General features: G+C 59.5%; 2 protein-coding genes across 2 annotated transcripts; both read left to right on the top strand.

Annotated features, from left to right (window-relative positions):
• Window positions 1–1,902: 1,902 nt before the first annotated feature.
• Window positions 1,903–15,272, top strand: XYLT2 (xylosyltransferase 2). Its single transcript, XM_075770416.1, has 11 exons — window positions 1,903–2,099; window positions 7,738–8,209; window positions 8,693–8,868; window positions 9,188–9,390; window positions 9,805–9,885; window positions 10,046–10,262; window positions 10,684–10,860; window positions 11,760–12,022; window positions 12,136–12,331; window positions 12,773–13,106; window positions 13,454–15,272. The coding sequence occupies exons 1-11, from the start codon at window positions 1,965–1,967 to the stop codon at window positions 13,774–13,776; spliced, it is 2,577 nt and encodes an 858-aa protein (XP_075626531.1). The 5' UTR covers window positions 1,903–1,964; the 3' UTR covers window positions 13,777–15,272.
• A 916-nt stretch (window positions 15,273–16,188) lies between these two features.
• LOC142604348 (uncharacterized) lies at window positions 16,189–22,365 on the top strand. Its single transcript, XM_075770366.1, has 5 exons — window positions 16,189–16,329; window positions 16,956–17,077; window positions 19,032–19,130; window positions 19,555–19,719; window positions 21,053–22,365. The coding sequence occupies exons 1-5, from the start codon at window positions 16,239–16,241 to the stop codon at window positions 21,197–21,199; spliced, it is 624 nt and encodes a 207-aa protein (XP_075626481.1). The 5' UTR covers window positions 16,189–16,238; the 3' UTR covers window positions 21,200–22,365.
• Window positions 22,366–22,428: the final 63 nt, after the last annotated feature.

Here is a 22,428-nt window from a genome sequence, read left to right as displayed (position 1 = left end):
CCGTGGGACGCACCCAGCACCTTCACACGCGTGGACGTGCCCCCCGTGCACGGACGGATGTGCCTGCGCACGCCCCCCCTGTGCTCACGGGCACGTGCCCATGCACCATCGTGCACTCACCTGTTCACGCACAGCCCTACGCCTCAGCGCGCACACGTGCACGTGCTCACATACGTGCCCCCGTGCACACACATGCGCGGACATAAATGCCCACAACACACACACGTGCAGGTGTACACACGCATCCTGAGGCACACCTGCACACCCCAGTACATGTGAATGTGTACATGTACGTGCACACGTGCACACCAGTGTGCATACACCTGTGGACACCCAGTGGACACTGGCGCGCACTGCAGCGCACACATGCCTGTGCGTACCCCAGCGTGCACAAGCACACGTATGCCCCAGTGTGCACATGTACAATCACACGCGTATCCTGCTGCTCACCAGGATGTGAACGCCCTGGGGTACACATGCACAACCACACGCATGCCCTGCTTGCACAGAAGTACATGCACGAGTACTGCCTCCAGTGCATACATGCACAACCATACACACGCGTGTGCAGTCAGTGGTGCATGCATGCACACATAGGCGCATACGCACGGGCACGGGCACACCCCCAACCACGCGTGCATGCAAGCACACCCACACACACCCAGTGCACAGGTGCACGTGCCTGCGTGCACGTGTGCACACATGCATACCCCAGTGCCCACATGCACAGGCATGCACACATGCATGAACCCATGCACACCCCATTGCACACGTGTACATGGATGGATACATGCACACCTCTGTCCACACATGCACACGATACACATGTGCTTGAACGTATACACACCCCAGTGCACACAGGCATGGACACACAGGCACACATACACATGCATGCACACACACGCATACGTAACCACACACACACCCCCCCCCCCCAGGTGCACACATGCACACACACACAAGCACACATACACACGCATGCGTGCACATGTATGTACCCTTGCACAATCTAGTGCATGCATACACAGGCATGCACACGTGGTGCACGCATGTATGTATACATGCACACCCCGGTGCACCACACACACTCTGGTGCATACATGCATGAGCACACGCATACCCCAGTGCACGCATGCATGAACACATGCACACCCTGGTGCATACATGCATGAACACACAGACACACACCCTAGGGCACACGTGTATGAACACATGCACACCCTGGTGCACACATGCATGAACACATGCACGCCCCGGTGTGCGCACACACACGCACGCCCCGGTGCACACATGCACACCCCGGTGCAGACATGCATTAACACATGCACACCACAGTGTGTGCACATGCATGAATACACGCACACCCCGGTGCATGCACACACACCACCATGCACACTCCGGTGCACCCATGCATGAACACACGCACACCCCGGTGTACACACACGCACACACATGTACACCCGGTGCACACACACGAACACATGCACACCCCGGTGCACACACACGAACACACGCACACCCCGGTGTACACACACGCACACACACGCACACCCGGTGCACACACATGAACACACGCACACCCTGGTGTACACACACGCACACACACGCACACCCCGGTGTACACACACGCACACACACACACGCACACCCCGGTGCACACACACACGCACACACACACACACACACCCGGTGCACACACACGAACACACGCACACCCCGGTGCACACACACGCGCGCGCACACACACACACGCACACCCCGGTACACACACGCGCGCACACACACACACACACACACACACACACGCGCGCGCCCGCGCGCGCGCACCCCGCACTCCCCGCAGTCCCCCGACCCCGCCCCGTCGCGCGCCCCCGACCCCGCCCCCCCCCCGACCCCGCGGGCGCGTGCGCGCGGGAGGCGCGCGCCGGCGCAGCCCGCCCTGCCGCGGCGGAGCGGCCGTGACGATGGTGGCCAGCGGGCGGGCGCGGAAGCTGGCGCGGCGCTACCGGCTGGCGGTGGCCACGGCCCTCGCCATCCTCCTTCTCCAAGGGCTCGTCCTCTGGACCTCCGCCGGCCTCGACGAGGAGGGACCGGCCGAGGTGCGCCGCGGGGGGAGGCCTGACCGGCGGCCCGGGGCCTGCCGACGGGGGCCGAGGGGGCGGTGAGGGGACGGGGCGGGGTGAGGTGAGAGGGAGGTAGGGCGGCGGTGAAGGGGCTGGGGGGCGGTGAGGGGGCTGAGGGGGGGGCGGGGGCTGGGGGGGGGCGGTGAAGGGGTTGAGGGAGGCGGGGGAGACAGGGGAGGCGGTGAGGGGCTGGGGGGGGGTCATAGGGGAGTGGCGCGTGCTGGGAGGGGGCTCTTGACAGGGAGAGGGCCCTTGGGGTGGGGGTTCTGGGGGGGGACAGTGCCTGGGGGGGGGTTAACGTGTCCCCTTGCTCTGGAACTGCGAGGGGACACGAAGGGGGTGCTGCTCTCCCCCCGTGCCCCCCCCCCCCCCAGAGTGTCTCTGCGGGGCTGGTGAGGCCCCGTCCCAGGACGGGGTCCCTGTGGTGGGGGTCCCGCAGGCCCCAGGCTGCTGGGGGGGGGTGGGCAGCGGGCCGTAGCCTGTGAGGGGGCTCCAGCTGCAGCAGTGTGGGGTCGCGGCACCTGAGAAGGGGACCTTGTGGCCAAGGGGGGGGTCGACTGGTGTCTGGCATGGGGTGGGGGGCGTGGGAGGCTCGACGGGGGTCTTGTGCTGCTCTGTGGGAGATGTCGTGGGAAGCTGGAGTCGGTGACACCCAAGCCAGAAAATACAAAAACATACAGTAACTGAGAGAGCTGGGGAGAGCACGCACAGCAGCTCAGGAAGTTTGCGGCAGCTCTGGTCAGGGATATCCCTGTGACGTGTGAGGGTACAGGGACCTTTTGCAGTCATCTGTTGTCTGTACCAGAACACTCTGCTCTCTTTTATGCACGGGGAAACTGAGGCATGGGTTGGTGAAGGTGTTTGCCCAAGGTCATGCATGGAACAGGTATTGAGGAGGACCCAGGCCTCTGGAGAACACTGCTTCCATCTTCAAACAAAGCTCTTGACCTCTGGGTTGCTTATTTGAATTTATTTATTTGTTGTGCGCTGCCCAAACCATGTCCGGGCCTGCTGCATCTAGGTGACCCAGTGGCTGAAGCCGCTTTCTCCAAGAGCATTGGGGAAAGTCTGACAGACCCTGCATGGGCTCCCTTGGTGAATGTCTGCGTGGCACCAGAGCCCCTCACCTTGGGCAGGACCCTCGTGTTCCAGGGGCTGTGGAGACCCTCTGTGGGCTGCCTGGGGCTGTTGACAAGCCCCCGGGGTGATGGTGAAGCCAGGTTTGGTAGGAGGGGGGACAGCGTGCGGTGAGATCTGGGAGCTGTGCCGGGGCAGCCATGGGGTGAGCGTGATAGCTGGGGCAGAGCAAAGCCAGTAGTCGTGAGGCGAGAGGTGGGGATCTCTGGAGGGGTGAGCACTTCCCCTCCCCGACGTGGGGTGTTTCCCTGGTGTGGAGCGTGACCCTGTCTGTGGTTGGCAGGTCTTTTCACAGGACTAGAAAGTTTTCCGTGGGAGTAAAGAGGTGAGAAGGAGAACTGGGCAGCCCCTTGCAAGGGAGAAGGTCTCTAAGGCGATTGCTCACTCAGCAGATTAATTTCCAGCCCCAGGCCTTCTCTTGGGATGTTGGGAATGGCCGTGAGCGCTCTCATGTGCTGCCGTACACCCACCATCAAAACAGAACTAGGGAATAAATGCAGCAAGGAGAGGGGACATGGAGTTGCCTGCTATTTGGAGGCACTGGGATCATGAGAGCAGACCAACCTGGCAGCCCAGAGTGCCTGATTCCCCCTTTCCCAGGACCTTGATCAAATCACTTTACCTCTCCCGGCTTCTCCTTCCCTCTCTGCACTATCCCACACTGCTTGTCTGCTTTTCTCTTCTCTTGTCCTGTGCAGCCTCAGTCCTCACCTGGTTTCCCCAGGTCTCTTCCCAAAACCTGGCTGAGCAGCTGACAGGTTGGGCAGTGGGTCCCCTCATCTGGAGAGGGGATGGTTCACCACCAGCAGCCCTGACTCCAGGGCTTGGGAACAAACAAGCCTCTTCAGAGAAGGCAAGAACAATCCTGAACTTTATGGACAGCCCAAACCCATTAGCAAGCTGGGAGAAGTCCAATTAACCTTTAATTCTTATAAAATGGCAAAGCTCTTGGTTTCTGTGCCCTCCTGCAGCTTCTGATTTTGGCCAGACCTGGAGGAGCCACCGTTCCCCAGGGGCATTTCTTGTAAAGCTGAAGGAACCCTCCCGGGGGAGCCTGACCTTGCAGGCGTGGAAGGATTTGGGGAACCTTGGGATCTCATAATTGCTTGAGTAAATGGCTCCTTCCCACTAATGGACAGAGCTCTAACCTGGCTCATCCCCACCACGAACCCGCTGTGAGTCGCTGTTGAGAGCAAAAGGGAGACTTTAGTCCTGTAAAAGCTATGGAGTGTCTGGAGTTGGGCGAACTCGCCTTGCCCTCCAGACCAGCGCCTTTGGCTGGGGTGTCTGCAGCACTCGGAGGCTGTACTGCAGCCCTGTGCCCCGGGCTGGCAGCTGTGTGCGCTTGCCCAGGTCTCCCAAAAGGGCTTCTCTGATCTTTGCTGAGGGCAGCCCCTTTTTCTGTCGTGCTCAGTTCTTTGAAGCCTGCTGGTTTCCTTTTCTTCCCTTTGCAGGGGAGGGAAGAGCTTCCCCTTTTTGGCAGGATCCATCCCCCATGGCTCCCCGGTGTGAGCTGAGCAGAAGCTGAGGGAGGATCTTTGCCTTTCACCAGAGCAGGTTGTAAACCCGTCTCGTACCAGCAGCACTAACCACTCACTGGCCTGTAACAGGCTTCAGCCACGTCAGAGGCACAACCCTCCTTGAGAAGGCCACGCTGCTCGGATCGTGTCGCTTCTCTTTGCAAGCCCGATGCCAGGGTCCTACAGGCTCCCTTTATTCACCAAGCAGATGGTGATGGCATGCAGACCAGCAGAGGTTGGATCAGTCTCCACCCGCCCAGGTCAACACTGAGTTTCCTACCTCTAGGAAGCCAAATAATCTTGTTCCACTGGGATCAAACACCACAATCCTTGTCCAGACTGACTGATGGGAAAGGAAATTCCCGTTGGTACCTAGCCCTTTGCTGACAGCATCTGCAGTGCACACAAAGGTGGGACCCGTGGGTGCTTAAGCCTCAGGGCGCCAGAACATCCTACCACTGTCTTGGTGGCACAGACAGCTCCTGAGCAAGCACAAGAGCTTCCCAGGGTGGTTTGTCCGTGGTGGAGCTGGCAGTGGGAATGTGCAAACTGCAGTGTCCTCGTGGGCAGAGAAGAGGATCTGTCAGCCCAGTCACGTCTCTTCCCCCATTTCATCTCCTATCTTCCTCCTTCCAGGCAGGAGGCGGCACCTTTCTGGGGCCTGTGTGTTGGTGTCCTCCATGTGCTGTGGCCACCAGAGATGCTTCCTACAAAACATCTTTCCTTCCACTTTTGCTGAGATTCCTTGATTTTTACCCCCCGACCTTATTTTTAGGGGGCTGTCTCCAGCCATTTTCATTCTGAGGTTTAAGGCTCTGCTGCCACAGTTGGCAATCAAGAGTCCAGATTCCTCTAGTGACTTTGGAATGTTTTGGGGCCGTTTTTGCCTGATGAGTGCTCGTATGTGGCGGATACCAGAGTCAGTCAACCAGAGGGGGAATCCTGCAGGACACCGGGTGCTGTTAGCACTGCTCCTTGCAATGGCAGAACTTGGAGATGTTGGCGCGGTCGGATCTGCGCTGGGAATAGGGGGCAGGTAGATACCTGACCCACAGCTCCATGGCAGTGTCACATCAGGGGAGGCAGGGTGGGAGAAGTGACGTCTGGCTGACACCTGGGGTCGTCTGAATGTGTTGGAAGGAGAGGGATGGGGAGTCTTACCAAAAGTCCTGCACGCAAGTCTTTAATACAGCAGAGCAACGTGGCTGGAGTCATTCCCTGCCTGGCTGGGGTGGAGGGATCATTCCACTGTGGTGCAGTAATTAGAAGCCATTGAGTTAGTTAACTGCCAGCTCTGGAAAGGCTGGCGGTGCTTCTAACAACTTCCCTGCTGAGGAAGGCAGCTGGGCACGCTCGTGAGCTGGGAACAGGGCTCCTTTCAGGGGCATGAGCAGGGCTGTAACCGAGGGTTAACACAACTTGGGGAGCAGATGATGTGAGCAGGGCTGGCAGGTTTCTTCCACGGGCTCAGCCCCGTCCCCACAGGAAGAGACTCGCTTGTCGCCTCCTGACTCCTGTGATGCTCGGCAGAAAAAACAGGTTTATAACTCTCGAACAGATGGTCCTGCGTGGTGACTAATGAACGGTTTGCTGCCTGTCTCGGACAGCCTGTGACGCCTGTCTGGGCAGAAGGGGGCTCAGCTGATCCTTGCTGACGCCAGCCCCTCGGAAGTTAAGTGGTGTCTTGGCCCCTTCCTGGGTAGCCATGGTTTGCAGGCTGTGCCACCAAAACATGGGTACTTCAAGGACACTGGGCAGATCTTGCCAGATGCTTTCCAGCCTTTGCGCAGGATGGTTTCTCCTGGCTGTGACCTTCCCAGCAGCTGCACCCACAGCGGGGCTTGTGCAGGGGGCTAATTCAGTCCTGCTGTCCTTGTGAGGCATCTGCCCATCCTTGGAAGGTGCCGCTGCCCAGGAATAGCCCGTGATGCGCCTTGCTGTCTCCTGCAGCACCTGGCACAGAGGCTGGGCAGGCAGGGTTTTGAGGGTGTTGTGAGATAGCCCTGGGAGGCCTGGCTGGAGCAGGCAGCAGCTTTGCTGCCAGCCTGCCTGCCTGTTGGCCAGGAGCACCTGCGGTGGGCTGGGGGCACACACAGCCCCGCGAGCACCACTTGCTGGGAAAGTTCTTTCCCACGAGCGTGGCTCTTGCAGGCATCGAAACTTCCCAACTCTCTGCTCTCCCCAAGGCTGACGCGTTTCTGCTCATCAGCCAGCCTGGCAGAGGTAACGAAGTGTAATTAACTGCTCCCTTTACACATCCGCCTGGCTCGGCAGGAGGGTTTGTTAAAGGGATTTCTAGAGAAGCTGCAATCACAGCGCCTGCTCCAGCCCAGCGTGGGGAGCTGGGGCCCAGGGAAAGGAGTGCGGGCAGGACCTTGTTCAATGCCTCTCCAGTACTTTTATCACCAGAGAGCACAGCTGTGGCTGCCTGGGATGCCTGCTCCCAGATGGGTGTGCTGGGCTTGGGCTCACAGCCCGATCATGGCAGGGAGGAGCTGGTGCATTTGCCTCCTGATAAAATAGCCACTGCTAGCCAGAGTGGCCCTGTGCTCATCCCCACTGTCTGAGGAGGTGGCTGGTGCAGACACAGCCAACCTTGGCCAGTTAGTCTTGCAGTGAGCCTGGCAGCAGAGAGCAAGACCCTCTTTGTGCATCTGGGGTGCTGTGATGACGGGGTCTGCAAGGTGGAGTCTCCCTTGTTGGCATATAGGGGGGCATAGGACCATGCAGGGAGGTACCGTGGGGTTCTAAGTGGCAGAGGGGCAGTGTAAGGTCGTTTGCGCAGCAGTTGCTCCTGGAGGACCTGCTATTTTGTAGCGCTGAGCAGCACGGAGACTGGGAGCATCAAGCTCGGGGAGCAAGGATGCTCTGGGGAACCTGTTGGCAGAGCCGGGGGGAAGCAGGCCTCAGTTAACGCTGTCTGTCCTCTCTTCTGCATCCACCTGGAACTGGTACAGGAGCGGCAGAAAAAAGCCAGGTTGCCCGAGAGCAGTGACGGCTCCAAGGACTCGGACAGCTCTGCTGGGCGCCGGGGCAGCACTAGCCGGAAGCATGGGCGATGGCGGGGACGGCTGGACAGCCCCGGGGCGCTGGTGTCCAAGGTGGTGAGAGCAGTCACAGCGAGACATAAACCAGGACGGAGGCTGCCGGCGGCACCGGACTCTTCCAGCCGGAGGAACCTGACGGAGCCACGTGGGGAGGCCCAGCTGGCTGTCTTCCAGCAGGGCGACACGGGCAGCGTGGAGGGGGCTCCCCAGCCCACCGAGAACAGCTTCACCCCCAAGTGTGAAATCACAGGCAAAGATGCCCTCTCGGCGCTGGCTCGGGCCAGCAGCAAGCAGTGCCAACAGGAGATCGCCAACGTGGTGTGTCTGCACCGGGCTGGCAGCCTCATGCCCCAGTCTGTGCCTCGCCACTGCCAGCTCTCAGGTGAGTCCTGCCAGGGTGTTCCCGGTCACCCCTGGGCATCGGGAATATCCCATCCAGGCACGTGGGCCACCTTCCTTATGTCACCAAACTGTCCCATCTGGCAAAAAGCAGCCTCAATCTGTCACTGATTCCCAGATTACCACTGTCTCTGTAATCCAATCAAAGCTGTGCCAGTCTCCTTAAGATGGGCTGTTCATCCCAACCTGCAGTGCCTGCAGAGGTTAGAGCCCGGACCAGCTGCATTTTCTGTTTTGAGGGGCCAGAGGAGGACACCCCTTCCTTTCCCAACACGGTTCTGTCAATTTAACGCAAGGGGCTGCATGTGCCACCGTGCCCTGGCACTGCAGTGTGATGGGGTTTGCCCGAGGCCAGGCTCTTCCCTGCTGTCCCCTGCCTTGCTCAGGTCTCCCTGGTTTATCAGGAGCCCCAGGCGGTGGGTGCCAAGGCCGGGGGTGGCTGACAGCCCTCTCCCTCCCTGCACAGGCAAGGTCAGCCCTGTCATCCAGTGGGACGAGAGTCGGCTGCAGCAGGCACCCCCCAGCAAGCCCGTGCGCATTGCCTACATGCTGGTTGTGCACGGCCGGGCCATTCGCCAGCTAAAGCGGCTCATCAAGGCGGTGTACCACCAGCAGCACTTCTTCTACATCCACGTTGACAAGGTATGTGGCAGGGGTGAGAGGAAGGGGGGTGCTAACAGCACCTGGATCGGTCACTGGGACAGGGTGCAGAGCTGCGGCTTGGGTGGAAGAAGTGGCTGGGTAGGGTTTGTCCTCACTACCAGTGGAGCTGTGACCCTCCCACCCCTATTTCTGCAGCCCCAGGGAAGCAGGATCTATTCCCCCTGCCCAGAGCAGTCTTGTCTTGCCGCTCTCCTCCCTGCGGAGGCTGCTGTAAGGGCTGACCTCGGGCTGGCAGCAAGGAGGGCAGGGCCCTGGGAAGATGAGCTCCCCGCTGACCGTGAGCCCTGTTCCCTGGCAGCGCTCCAACTACCTCCATCACGAGGCGGTGGAGCTGGCCCGGCACTACCCCAACATCCGCGTGACGCCCTGGCGCATGGTGACCATCTGGGGAGGTGCCAGCCTGCTGAAGATGTACCTGCGTAGCATGAAGGACTTGCTAGAACTGGCCGAGTGGCCCTGGGACTTCTTCATCAACCTGAGTGCCACTGACTACCCCACGAGGTGAGGACTGTGCTGGGTCAGGGGAGGGTGATGGAGGTGTTTGTGCTGTGTGATGCTGCAGCAGCCTCGGGAGGCGCAGAGAGGAGCAGGGAGCCGAGGGAAGATGGGGTTGGAGATTGCACCCACGTGCTGGTGATGATGCTCCAGGGCCAGGCTGGTCCCATCTCTGCAGAGGAGCCCAACCAGTACCTCAGAGGCTGTTTTTTCCTGCGGTCTGGGTGTTGCAGGTGAACGCACATGTGAGGCGCCAGACAGCAGAGAGGCCACGTCTGTCTCCCCAGCAATGGGACCAGGGTTTGAGTCAGACCCACCAAGCAGCTGTAGGCTCCTTGCGTCTGATGGCTGTTGCAGCATGAATGTTTTCTGGGCTGCTTTACCCCAGGGGTCATTAATGCTTTCTAATTTGCACCTCAGGACCAATGAGGAGCTGGTGATGTTCCTGTCCAAATACCGAGATAAGAACTTCCTGAAGTCTCATGGCCGAGACAATGCCAGGTAATCCCAGCTAGGGGCAGAGCTGAGCTGGAGGAACAGCAAAAGGAGGGATTTCAGAAAAGAACTGAAACAGTTAGGTCAGAGGGGGATGTTCTAGCTACAGCTGCACCCAACAAAATGGGTGACACTCCTAACCCCTCATCTTTGTCCCCATGCCCAGATTTATCAAGAAGCAAGGCCTGGACCGCCTGTTCCACGAGTGTGACTCCCACATGTGGCGGCTGGGCGAGCGCCACATCCCCGAGGGCATCGTGGTGGATGGGGGCTCCGACTGGTTCTCACTGACGCGCAGCTTTGTGGAGTATGTGGTCTACACCGACGACCAGCTGGTGTCCCAGCTGCGCCAGTTCTACACCTACACGCTCCTGCCAGCCGAGGTGGGTGCTGGCTCCCGGGCACAGGCCGGATTTTCTTCCCGCTGTACTTAACGTCTCTGTCCCACTTCATCCCCGCCCTGGGTAGCTGCAAAGGGCATTGATGGTTCTGCTTGGGCAGCTTTGTGCCTCCCCTTTGTCCAGACCCAGGTACGAAAGAGAGGAGCAGACAGGCCAAGGGTCTTGTTTATATCCAACCCTGCTTTAGGTCCTCATGCCCCTCTGGGCTGGACAAGAACTGATAGGGGTGCACAGCCTGGTCCCTTACGTGTTGCCCTCTGCTGGGAACAGGGATAAGTTTCTGTTCAGGAGCTATCAAGGCCTGTCCTGTTGCTCTGAGTGATGGGAGGGGGTGTGTGTGTCTCCTTTAACCATCCGTCCTCCATCCCCACTGGGTCTCCTGTCCCTTCTCTGCCGTGCACAGTCCTTCTTCCACACAGTCCTGGAGAACAGTCACGCCTGCGAGACACTGGTCGATAACAACCTCCGAGTGACCAACTGGAACCGGAAGCTGGGCTGTAAGTGCCAATATAAACACATAGTCGACTGGTGCGGGTGCTCCCCAAATGACTTCAAACCCCAGGACTTCCTCCGGCTACAGGTGAAAAAGATCCTCCTTTCTCCTCCCGCTCTCTCCCCTCCTCCCCATCTCTCTTCTCGGAGCTCCCCTGCGGGCGCACCCCTGGGTGCAATGCCAGCTGCTGTGCACGCACGCACGCGCCTCACCCCAGCCCTGCGAGGGACAGGAGCAGGAGTGGCTCCCCCACCGCCGTGGGGCTCAGCACAGACCTGTCTGTAAACGCTCGGGCAGCATGATTACGCTGACTGTTCTGCCCAGCAGCCAGGCTTTTGCTTGCAATGCTGCTCCTCTTCCCAGGCTTTCTCTCCCATTTTCCTGCTCTTTCCCTGCAGACCTAACGGGCAAACACCTTTTCAGTAAAACCACTCCAGAGTGCTGTCCTCTTTGGCAGGACAAAATGCCTTGTGACAACCTGTCTCCCATGCTCTCAGTGCGTAGGGATGTACGCTGACCAAGAGAGATTTGGGGGAGGTACACCCAGCCCTGAAAAGAGACATTAGCAGGATTTTCGAGCAGTCCTGGGCTTATATGGTGCAGGGCCCCAATCCTGCAAGCTGTGCCACGTGGCCAAGGGCTCCGCAGCGGCTCTGCAGGGCGGGGGCCCATCTGAACAGAGATTGCAGCAAAGGCGCTAGATGACACATGGCTGCTTCTGAGCACAGAAAGGGGGAGGCAGTGGGAGAGATGGGAACCCATCTGCATTGCCGGTAACCGTACTGTACGCTCCCCCTGATCCTACCATAGAGGATCCCACGTAGAGGCTGGCTGTGCTTTGTTGCTCCTTAGCCTGTGCCATCAAAGGGGGCAGGATGGATCCCAGCATGTTTATTCCTGGTCTGTCTCCCTCCCAGCTGCCCCGCTGAGGTGGGAGGGCAGAGGGGCTGCAGCCAACGCTGTTAGAAATGCATGTGCTCTTCCAGCAACTCTCCAGACCCACCTTCTTCGCCCGCAAGTTTGAGTCGACGGTGAATCAGGAGGTGCTGGAGATCCTGGACACACACCTCTACGGCAGCTACCCTCCCAACACTCCGGCCCTGAAGGCATACTGGGAGAACATCTACGACCGTGTCGACGGGCTCAGCGGCCTCAGCGATGTCACCCTCACCTTCTACACGGCCTTCTCCAGGCTGGGGCTCCGCAAAGCCATGTCTGCGCCAGCGGCAAAGACTGACAAGCTCTGCAGGTGGGGTATTTGCTGCGGGCTCGAGCCGGGCTCCGAGTGGTGGCCTGCTTCTCGTGCTGGGAGGATGCTGATGTTCAGATATGGAACCTCTCCGTCTGTCTGTCTCTCTCCAGATTTGAGCCCCAGGGCTTCCCTTCCAGTGTGCACTTATATTTCTATGACGACCGTTTCCAGGGTTACCTGGTGATGCAGGAAGTGCAGAATTTGGCAACTGGGCAGGCAGAGTCCCTGGAGGTGTGGATGATGCCCCAAGGAGCTCTGAAGCTGGCGGGTCACGGAGTGCAGGCAAACCGCTTACAAAACCTTGAGGTATATGGGGAAAGGTTCCCTCACAACGCCCACTTTCCTCCCCGGCTTTCCCACACTGCGCTGCCCTTCCTCCTGTCCCCCACCTGCATGCTGTGGGGACAGAGGGACACGGGGGCCGCTGTCATGCCTGAGGACAAAATTGCCTAGGAGTATGGCTTGTGAGCGGAGTGTGGTGCTGATCGGTGGGGAAAAGGCCTGAAAGGGGTCTTTCAGGGGGAAGCTGAGGCTGTGGTGCCCAGTGCCTGCGGCTGCAGGAGGCATCACACACAGCTGGATTGGCACTGGCACGGTGCAGGCAGGCAGGAGAGCCACGGAGGGTGGGTGTGTGTTGCTTTGGGCTCCAAAGCTTGTGCCTTCCCTGGTTTGGGGAGGTGAAATGCAAAACCTGAGCTGATAGCTCAGTGCCCAGTGTCCCACTGCTCATGCCACCTGTCCCTCCAGGTGGGCACAGAGTGGGACCCCAAGGAAAGGCTCTTCCGGAATTTTGGAGGCTTGATGGGGCCTTTTGATGAGCCAGTGGCCATGCAGAAGTGGTCACGAGGCCCTAACCTGACGGCCACGGTGGTGTGGATTGACCCCACCTACGTCATCGCCGCCTCCTACGACATCACGGTGGATGCTGAGGCAGAGTTCACCCAGTACAAGCCCCCCCTCAATCGGCCCCTACGCCCCGGTGTCTGGACCATCCGCCTCCTTCAGTTCTGGGAGCCCCTGGGGGAGAACCAGTTCCTGGTGGTGCCCCAGACCTTCAACCGCAAGCAGCCTCTCAGGAAAGGTGAGGAGGATGCTCTGAACATTGGGGCTGGATGGGAGGGTCAAGCAAGGCACTTCCCCCTGGTGCCGGCCTCTCTGGGCTGCAGGTGATGACAAGGCAGGAGTGATCCTTCCCCGCTGGTGTCCCCTTGCCGATGTGAGTCCTCAAACCGGACCCCTGGGCAGCTGCAGAGGGCCCGTTTGCAGCTCAGGTCCATCCCTCTGCCTCACAGCAGCACCCCTCTCCTCGGGCTGGGCTTGCAAAGGGACGGGGTGCTGAGCCCTGCCGGGAGGGAAGCGGTAGGAGGGGCAGGGTGCCACGATGTTGCTGCCTGCTGATCCCCTCTCTCTTCTGCCTGTCCTGCCCAGATGACAGTAACTGGCTGCACGGCGGGCCCCCCCGCAACGAGTACATGGAGCAGAGCTTCCAGGGCCTGGGGGGGATCCTCAACCTGCCGCGCTCCGAGGAGGTGGAGGAGGACGCGGTGCGGAAGGCGCAGCTGACGGGCAAGGCGCTGGAGGACTGGGCGGACGGTGCCATCAGCGCTTTCTGGTCTGTGGCAGATGTCTGCGTCAGCAGCCCCTCTGCCTGCGCTTCACTGGAGACCTGCAGCAAAACCTCCTGGAGCTCCCTCTCCCCGGACCCCAAATCTGAACTGGGGCCCGTCAAACCTGACGGGCGGCTGAGGTAGCAGGAGCAGCCGGGGGGGGTGGCCTTGGGAGCGAGGAGCATTCTCCATCACTGGTGGGGGGGGGGTCTCCGGACTGCATCACCCTGTGTGACTTGCACCGTAGTCACTCGAGGAGGAGAGCATGGGAACCTCTGGGCCGGGGGAAACCTTCTCCTGTGGGTGTTTTGGGTGGAGGGGGAGGTGTGAGGTCGGTGTTGCCCACCTCCCCCAGGAACAGGCGCTTGTTGGCCGGGGACAGTGTGCCAGGGTGCCCGTCACCGCGGGGGCACAGATGACGCTGGCAGCTGGGAAGAGCTGCGTGTTTGTTATTCCAGGCCTCGGGAAGGAGTGATGGGGGAGGAAGGGGAGGCTGGTGGATGGGCAGGCTCTGGCCCAGCTCAGCAGCCTGCCCTCCCTGCCACCCCAGGCCAGATCCCTGCAGGATCAGGCCCTGTGCTGCTGGCTGTCGTCCCCCCCCCCCCGGGAGGGCTGGCATGGGACTCTAGGGACAGGCGGAAGCAGAATGGGTCGGAGCCTGCCGTGTACACGGAGCTGCTGCTGGCCCAGGGCTTGCATCTCATCCCCTCCACCCCAGCCCTTTAGTTTGTATTTTTATAAATATATATATAGAAATATATATGATGCAAAGTGCAATAGAGACAAGACCCCGCATTGGCCGGGAAGTCCTTGTGTCTCCATATCCCCTCAGACTGTAACATACCTTGTTCTCTTGGGTGTCCTGGTGCTACAGGACAGGGTGCTGGGTTGTTTACGTAGTGTTTTTTTTATTAGTAGTATTTTTTTTATTATTATTAGTATTATTATTTTGCTGTTTCCCCATTTCTTGCTGGGGAGCTGCACCCTGCTGGCCCTCGGGCAGGGCTGCCCCAGGGTTGTGGGGTGCTGCCTGCCCTCCGAGGCAGCTGCCTGCCTGTGCCAAACGTTTGGAGCTGCCGGTCTGTGTTTTGTGTGACGGCGAGCCAGGGAACGCTCGGTTCGTGGTTCAAGTCCAGCAAACCTCTGTAGAACCTCCCGCCTCCGTGTCCACTTCAGCAAGGGGATGCCCCAGTCCCCCGCCAAAACGCCATCCCCAGGGCTGACGTCCTGCTGCAGAGGTGACAGCAGCTGGCTGTGCCCAGGGGGCTGCCCTGTGCCACGGCCCCTTGGCCCAGCCTTTCCTTTTTCTCCCGGGTCGGCAGAAGCTCTCGGGATTTGCTGTGCTTCCCTGGCCAAAAAACAAAGAGGTTTAAGGATACCGGTGCTGCAAGAGGCACGTTGTAAAAGGGGGAGGATGGAGACCTTGGTGCATGAGGGCAGGTTACCTGCCAGCACCCCAGCCCACCCCTCCTGCGCCCGCTCCCTCGCGGGGTGCTCTGGGGCTGGGGGGGGGGGAACGTGGGGTGAGAGGGGCCGTGCAGGGCCTGGCCCCGCTGCAGGGGAGGACGCCAAAACTCTGTGTCAGAAGTATTATGTAAAGTTGTCTTAAATATGCAACATCACCACAAATATATCTATATCTCTACGGTGCGGCGTGTCGGGTTTTTGCTGCGTGTGCCGGGAGGGGCGGGGGGAGCCGCTGGGTTTCAGGAAGGTTGTGGAGGGGTTTGCCTCTGCCCCCCACCCTGGTGAGGGTGTAAATCCGTCCTGGGCACCGGGGCAGGAGGTGTTGGGGTGCTGGTGGGTTTGTTCGCTGGGGTGCTGTGCGGCTCACAACCAGGCTGTTGCTTGTGCTTATCCCGGGGCTGGAGCCCGGTTAGGACCCGTGTTTTCACCCGCTGCTGCCCACTGGTTTTCTGTGCAGAGGCCGGCCCTGGCAGCAGTTTACATTGCACTTACGTTGAAATGTTAATTAGCTATAATGAACGGGCACGTCCCGGTGCCTGCGGGGCTCGGGTTGGGAGCCTCCCGTAGCCCGGCCCGGCTTTCCCTCCCCAGGAGCGTTGGGCAGCGCTGGGGCTGTTCCCTGCCCGCTGACCCGACCCCGAGCAGCGCCGTGCGGGTCCGACCACCGACACCCGGCCCGGCTGCTGCTCGGTCGGGACGGCGATGCTCCGGTAACCCCGGCACGGGGCCGCCACACCCGCGAACGAGCTGAGCTGGACTGGCCCGGGCTTATCTCCACCGGGGAGAGGACGGGAGCCTTTCCTTCCGTCCGGTCCGGTCGGGAGAACACCGGCCCGGATCGGAACCGCGTTTGCGGCGCGGTTGTTCCCGGTCGCGTAGCGTCGCTACGGTAACCGCCGGTACCGCCAATGTAGCCAGGCCCGCCGTCGGCCAATAGGGATCGGTGGAGGGAGGTGCGATGGCCAATGGGGACCGGGAGGGGCGGGGCCGGACCGGGAGGGGCGGGGCCGGACCGGGAGGGGCGGGGCCGGGCGCACTGCCGCTGCGGTCGCAGCGGCAGTGCGCCCGGCCCCGCCCCTCCCGGTCCGGCCCCGCCGCCCCCGGCCGATGGGACGCGGTCAGCGGCTGCCGGTGGCGGTATGGCGCATCCCGGTGAGGCCTCGGTTCACACGGCGGCTTCCGCCGGTGCGGCTATGGACAGTAACGTGTTGGCAATCGTTATAGCCGCGAGTGAGTGGCATGGGCGGCGGGATCGGGAACGGAGCCGGGGAGTGAGGGGGTGGCCGCCCGTGTAGGATCAGCCTCCGCCGTTGGTCTCCCGGGGCGGCCCGGGATGAGCGGTCGTTGCCGTTCCTGGTTCTTCTCCGGGACTCTGCTGGCTACCGGGGCTGGGAGCCCGAGCGGAGCGGCGGGAGGGGTTGGCGGTGCCGGGTGGGTTCCGCGGAGCAGAACGTGGGCTGGGTAGGAGCCGTGGGTTCCCGGAACGCCGGAGCGGTGGCGAACCGGCACCCTGCCGAGGTGTTCAGTGTGAGCCGAGAGCCCCGGACCCGGGAGGGACGGAGAGCGCTGGGGTGCCGGGGCCGCGGTCGGTGCGGGGGCCGGTCCCTGCTGCAGCGGTCCGGGACGGGGCTGAGCCCCTCTGGCTCTGCGGCTGGTCCCTGGTCTCGTAGGCAGCGGGAGGTGTTGGGCACGAAGGGGCTTGGCATCCTTGGGACGGGTAACGGGCGAACGCGGCTTCTCTGGGGCTTTTCCAAGCCGCTCTTTGCCAAGGCACCCCTGAAGGGTGGAGGCGGCAGGGCGGCCCATGAGCCCACTGGGCCACCAGCTCATTTGCCTCTTCTCCCTTCCCCTGGCAGCGGTATCCACCTCCGTGTTCATCGTGGCGATCCTCATCCTGCTGCTGCTCCTGTACCACCGGGACCCCATGTGCTGCCAGTTCCTCTGCTCCTGCCGCTTCTTCCAGACCCCCAGCCAGTATGTGAGTGTCCCCCCTCTCCTCCTCCTGCCTGCAAGGCCCCGGCTGCCCCCCCAAGCTCTTGTTCCCTTGCGCTGACATCTGCGAGGTGGCATCGCCGGGCTCCCCTCCTGCAGCCTGGCCGGGCTCGCTGACGGACGTGAGACCTCCGAGCAGAGCTGGGCTCTGCCTCCTGCTTGCTCCCGCTCTACCCAAGAGATCCCACCCTGCCTGGCTGTGTTGTTAGGGGTGATATCTGCACGGCCCGGCACTAGCAGGTTCCCCAACTCCCCACGCAGCTCAGGAGGGGAGTTCTCCTCCCCCGGCACAGTTGTGTGGGGGGTCGGGCTCTGCTTTACAGGGAAGGGGCCCAGCGGGGAAGGGGGCTGGAAGTTCAGGGCGAGAGCAGACAATGCCGCTCGCCAGCGCTCGCATCCCCGGCAACTGGCTCTCTTGTGCACAGCTCCTGAGCGCGGAGCAGAGAGAGACAAAGCCCTTTTGCTCGCATCTGTAATTTTCTGGGGCTGGCTTTCATGCGGGAAGCTGGCGATGGAAAAAGAGCAGCGTGTTCAGCCGGCGTCGCCTTTGTGGCGGTGGCTGCCTGGGGAAAGCTTGGGCTCCGAAGGCCGCAGGGATGGCTACTCGGGGGAGGGCTGTGGGTACTGCTGCGGTCCCTGGGAGAAGAGGGGACATCCAGCCTCAGCTAGCAGGGGACGGACGGACTTGTGCCATGAAAGGCAAATTCAGTAGCCCAGCACAGGCTGGGAAGTCCCCTGCAGAAATCACACTGGGAATGGGCTGCGCTGCTGGTGTCCCCTGCCCGCATCGCTGCATCGGCTCCTTGCCTCCTCTTCCTCCCCACTCCCTGTCCGTGGCACGTGTGGGGGAGAGGGCTCGGACGCCGTGTTCCTCGCCCTGCAGAGCTGCTCCCCAGGGCTGTGCAGGATGTGCCGTGAGCTGCAGAGCCTTTGCTGTGCTCGGGGCTGGCTCTTGGGTGGGTGGTTAAAGGAGAAGGCATCTTGCCTTTAGCAAAGGGCTGTGTGGACAGATGGATATAGATGCAAAGAACTATATATAGAAAGAGAACGTATATTGGATGTATTTCCATCAGAAAAAGTGATGCAGTTGTAGTGGTGAGGCAGATTTCAAGCTGGTGTAGTTGCGCTGGTTGTGCTGGGTTTGCTAATCATTTATTAAAACAAATAATTGCACCCCCAGCCAGCCCAGTTTCCTGCAGCTTCTGTAATTGCGCCGTAGGGCTGAGACAAACGGTTCCTCGGTTGTTAAGAGCAAAAGTAAATCTGCTGTTTGTAGTTCCCCCTGCAAATCCCTGGTTGCTCTAGGAGTCTCTGGACTGTTTTCTGCTGGCAGAGATGGGGCTTTTCTGAGAGTGAGGAACGGCCCACGGCTCGAGTCCTGGCTCTGGCTCGAGGGGCTGCTCTCTGCGAGAGAGATCTCTGCTGTTGCTCAACACCTTGATGGGGAATCGAGTTTAACTGGAGCAAGACTGCTGTGGAACAGAACAGCTATGCCTCTGCAGATTTGCTTGCTACGTTATTGTGAAATGACTACCTTGGTAGATAACTGTTTACAAATTCTGTAACCCTGAGCATGTGATGGAGCTCTTATCTACACTAGCGGAATAGTTGAGTTGGTTTTTTTCTTGTCCCCCAAAAAGAGACAGTTCTGCTGAGTCTGAATGAAGCCCTGCCATGGGCCCTGCCGTCCCTCCGGCCATGCTGCATAGCGGGGCCAGCTGGCTCGGGCTCTTTCAGCGGTCCCCGCACGGCCCAGCAAGGACGTGCCCGAGCCGTCAGTGTCAGTAAACAGGCAGGCAGAGGTTGGCTGCCAGCAGCGAGGCCCCTGGCCCAGAGTCCCGCTTCCCAGGCTGTCCCGTGTGAGCTGGCTGAGCTCTGCTTGCTGCCGGGTGGGATGTGAGGGGTTTCGGCTTTGCTCACGTCCTCCTCCCTCGTTCCAGGACCGCCCCCCGCCATACTTCAGCAGCAGCCAGCGGCTGGTGGGTCCCCAGTGCGGAGCGTCACGGCTGGAGAGCGCTGCCGAGAACCCTGGCGTGCAGGTGACTGCTGGGTCCCTCGTGGGAGGGGGCGAATGGTGGCAAAGACCCTGATGAGCTTGGGAAGAGACTGTGGTTATGGGGACCCGGGGAGCTCCTGGGGCACAGGGAGAAGGTGCTGGACAGCAGGAGCAACTTTGGGAAGTGCTGCCTGTGTGGGGAGAGCCAGGGGTGCTGCGGAGGAGCCCAGGGTGCCCTGACGCGTGCAGGCATGAAGTGCCAGGCAGATCCCTCAGGGCTTGGGATCCTCCAAAGCAGGTTGTGGTGTAATTCCCTCCTGGGAGGTGGATTTCCTTCCTCAGGGTTCAAGGAAGGGCACTCACAACTTTGAACCCTGAAGTAACTTGAGGTGGCACCAGGCCATGAACTTCCAGAGAAGAGAGCCACTGCTGTGCTGACCTTTCTCTTCGGGGCCGGGCATTTCTAGGGAGACGAGCTATTCTGTGTTGGACCCCCCAGCACCTACCAACTCCCTTCCTGGGAGCAGCCCCGCTTGCCAAGCTACGAGAGCGTGCGGAAGAAAGATCGCCAGCGGGAAATCCATCAGATGATTGCCGAGAGGTTTGGGCTGTGGGCAGAGCCGTCCCAGGAGGTGAGCTCTCCTTCCCCTGCACGAGGGTGCTGGCGGAGGCCCCGGGGCAGTCCCCGCTTCGGTCTGTATCTGGGTCCCGCTTCAGCAGTTTGCAGTAGCTAAGGACTCTGTTCTCTGCGATTTGCCTTTCTCTGATAGCCTTTATCTCTGGGAAGGGCACAAAGTGTACCGGGAGGCTCTTTTGGTGTACATCTGTGCTGGTTAATGATCCATCTCTCCCAGTGCGTTTGCAGAAATGCCTGTGCCGGGAGGAAGGGCAGAGTTGCTGCTGAAAGGACAGGCCCTTCAGATCATCTGCTCAGTGCAAGCCCAAGCTGGGAATGTTATTTTTAGATCTGTAAGGCTTCCCCAGTTTCTTGCACCCTTCTCCCTGCAGGACACCTCTGGGAGGCCCCTCGCTATTACCTTGAAGCGTTTATGGCTTATTTATGAGCAGGAGGTTTTGCCTGTTACGACATCTAAGATTTGCACTCCGCAATAGAGAAAAGCGAGTGCATCTGCCAAGTAGGTCCTGTGGCAGCAGCCCAAGAGGCTCCTGTTGAACAGAGAGACCTCACTGACTAATGCAGAACAGAAACATTTGAAGCCCTGAGTAGAGCACTAAAGGTTCACCGATTTACCTGGATTTTGGGCTTTTAAACTGCACTGTAAAGCCTGGCATAGTCAGCACTTGCCACTTGGTGTTTGGAGCCGTAACTAATGATACCTGCCCTGAAACCAGAGCACCGAGGGCACAGGAGAGTAAAGCCCCCAAGGACGAGTAGTTGAGGAACTACAATGGGAGCTCTTCCACAACATCCCTGTGCCACTCCTGTCATTCATTATCGGGACAAAGCTGGCCCAGCTCTGCCAAAATAAATGTAACAACAGCCTGGAGGTTCCTCTCTGCTGCGTAGTGCGACTCACTACCAAAACCTGAGTAAAAGCCTGGTTTGTAGGTGCTTGTATAAATCCCAGTAATTAATCCTTGATCTAAGGAAAGCGAGTAACAGTCCTGTTTGAACAAAAGTCAGGTCTTTTCTGGCCTCGCAACAAGTAGTGACAAGTCCTTGAAGGGGGACAGGGCGGAGCAGGAACCTGGCACAGCGTGAGGGGGGGAGCAGGTGGAACGTGCCTCTCCAGTGGATTGCACCCTGCTGTGCTGCAAACCAGTGGCTAAGCACTCGTTTTCCAGGCGTTCATCTAGCCAGCAGCTCGCTGCTCTGAGGACTGCAGGCATTTAATTTCAGGCTGCTGGTGGCTGTGAGCCTTGTCATCTGCTCTGTTGGAAGAGGTGGGATAATCTCCTGGTTATTTCTGATCAGCTGTAACACTCTTCCTCTCTCCTCAATAGATGCCGCCTCCCTATGAGCATGCTCTGAGGCATCCTCCGGCTTTCTCAGGAACAGTAATAAGCTCAGAGACCTTGGACAGACGTGGCATGCCAGACCCTTTCCAGGCCCCTCTCAGCTACCAAACTCAGCGAAACACAGCTGTGTGAGGCCTTGGCCTCCGCGTACCACTTCTTCCCATGGTGTCAGTGACAGAAGTGCCTGTGACGTCGTTCTCGTCTGTAAGGAACGGCCAAACCTCAGATCTCCACCCTGATTCGCAATCAGTCGAGACACAGGCAAGTCAGACCCAGCCAGCAGAGACATCCCTCCCGCAGCACCGGGATAAACACGGAGCCACCGCCAGGTACCGTGCTCCAAGCGGAGCAGCCGGGGATGTCTGCTCGCTCTTTTCTTCTCGTTACCAAAGGTGATGGACCAGCTGCTTGCTTCTACGCAGGGAGTAAAGGCAAGGTGAAAGTCTGCTCAGCCAGAGCTCCTCCGAGCAGCTGGTGTATCATACCTCAGTGAGGCAGGCACTATCCAGCGTGGCAAGGACCAGACCTCAGACAGTGGTCGTGTTGTGCTATTTCACTTATGTCTTAAGTTATAAAATGTTTTACTTTATCAGTGTATCAGATACCAGGTGGGAATCTTCACCTGTGAACAGCAGAACTAACTTGCGTCAGAGCATTGCTGTGTGCTCTCACAGCAACGGTCCTCTGACCACGAGCAGCTTCGTGTGGACTCCAGACAAAGATCTGGGGAGGGTGCGGGGGTTGTGTCACCCGCTGTACACAAATACCGACCGCCAAGATGAACCGTGTGACTGGATACGCAAGCTGGGAAGGGACAGAAGCGTGGACAAAATAGCTGGTGGTCTCCAGGAAGAATGTAAAGCAAAGGTGGACGTGCGTGGCCAACCAGTTTACCTAGTTCTGCAGAGCAGACAATCTAATAATGTAAACGCTGGTGTCCTCACACCCCCAATTTTGATGACCTGTTTTCTACTGCAGAGCCAATGTTTCAAATTGTTTACAAACCTGTAGCTAAAATGAGGTAAGTTTGGCTACAAGGCATTCGGGCTGCTTTCCTTTGAGTGACATAAGCCTGAAAGTGTCACGGAATGACTTGGGGAAGACAAAAGGATAAGTCTCCTGGATTATGGCTTTATGATACGCCTCGAGCTGCTGAACTTCAAATGCCACCGAGACTTGTGCATCTTACCAGGCACTCTAAAATTAGTCATGAGTTAGCTTTATGAGTGTGAATTTGCCTCATAGGGCTAGTAAATGGAACACTTTCAAATATGAGTTAATCATTGAGGTGAGTTAAATGAAAGGAAAAATCCAGCTTCCTGGGATGCAGTTAGGTGCAAGTGGAAAAGGATTTGGCCTCT

The sequence above is a fragment of the Balearica regulorum genome, chromosome 18 (assembly GCF_011004875.1).
Source record: "Balearica regulorum gibbericeps isolate bBalReg1 chromosome 18, bBalReg1.pri, whole genome shotgun sequence".
Taxonomy (NCBI): Eukaryota; Metazoa; Chordata; class Aves; order Gruiformes; family Gruidae; genus Balearica; species Balearica regulorum.
The sequence above is the reverse complement of the archived record's forward strand: the minus strand, read 5'-3'. Positions and strand labels throughout refer to the sequence as shown.

Excerpts from the sequence above, each read along its gene's own strand:
- XYLT2 (XM_075770416.1), top strand. The coding sequence starts at position 1,965 with ATGGTGGCCAGCGGGCGGGCGCGGAAGCTGGCGCGGCGCTACCGGCTG. Across the intron at positions 8,210-8,692 it reads TCGCCACTGCCAGCTCTCAG|GCAAGGTCAGCCCTGTCATC; the intron begins GTGAGTCCTGCC and ends CTCCCTGCACAG. Across the intron at positions 12,023-12,135 it reads AAGACTGACAAGCTCTGCAG|ATTTGAGCCCCAGGGCTTCC; the intron begins GTGGGGTATTTG and ends GTCTCTCTCCAG.
- LOC142604348 (XM_075770366.1), top strand. The coding sequence starts at position 16,239 with ATGGCGCATCCCGGTGAGGCCTCGGTTCACACGGCGGCTTCCGCCGGT. Across the intron at positions 19,131-19,554 it reads CCGAGAACCCTGGCGTGCAG|GGAGACGAGCTATTCTGTGT; the intron begins GTGACTGCTGGG and ends GGGCATTTCTAG. Across the intron at positions 19,720-21,052 it reads GGGCAGAGCCGTCCCAGGAG|ATGCCGCCTCCCTATGAGCA; the intron begins GTGAGCTCTCCT and ends TCTCCTCAATAG.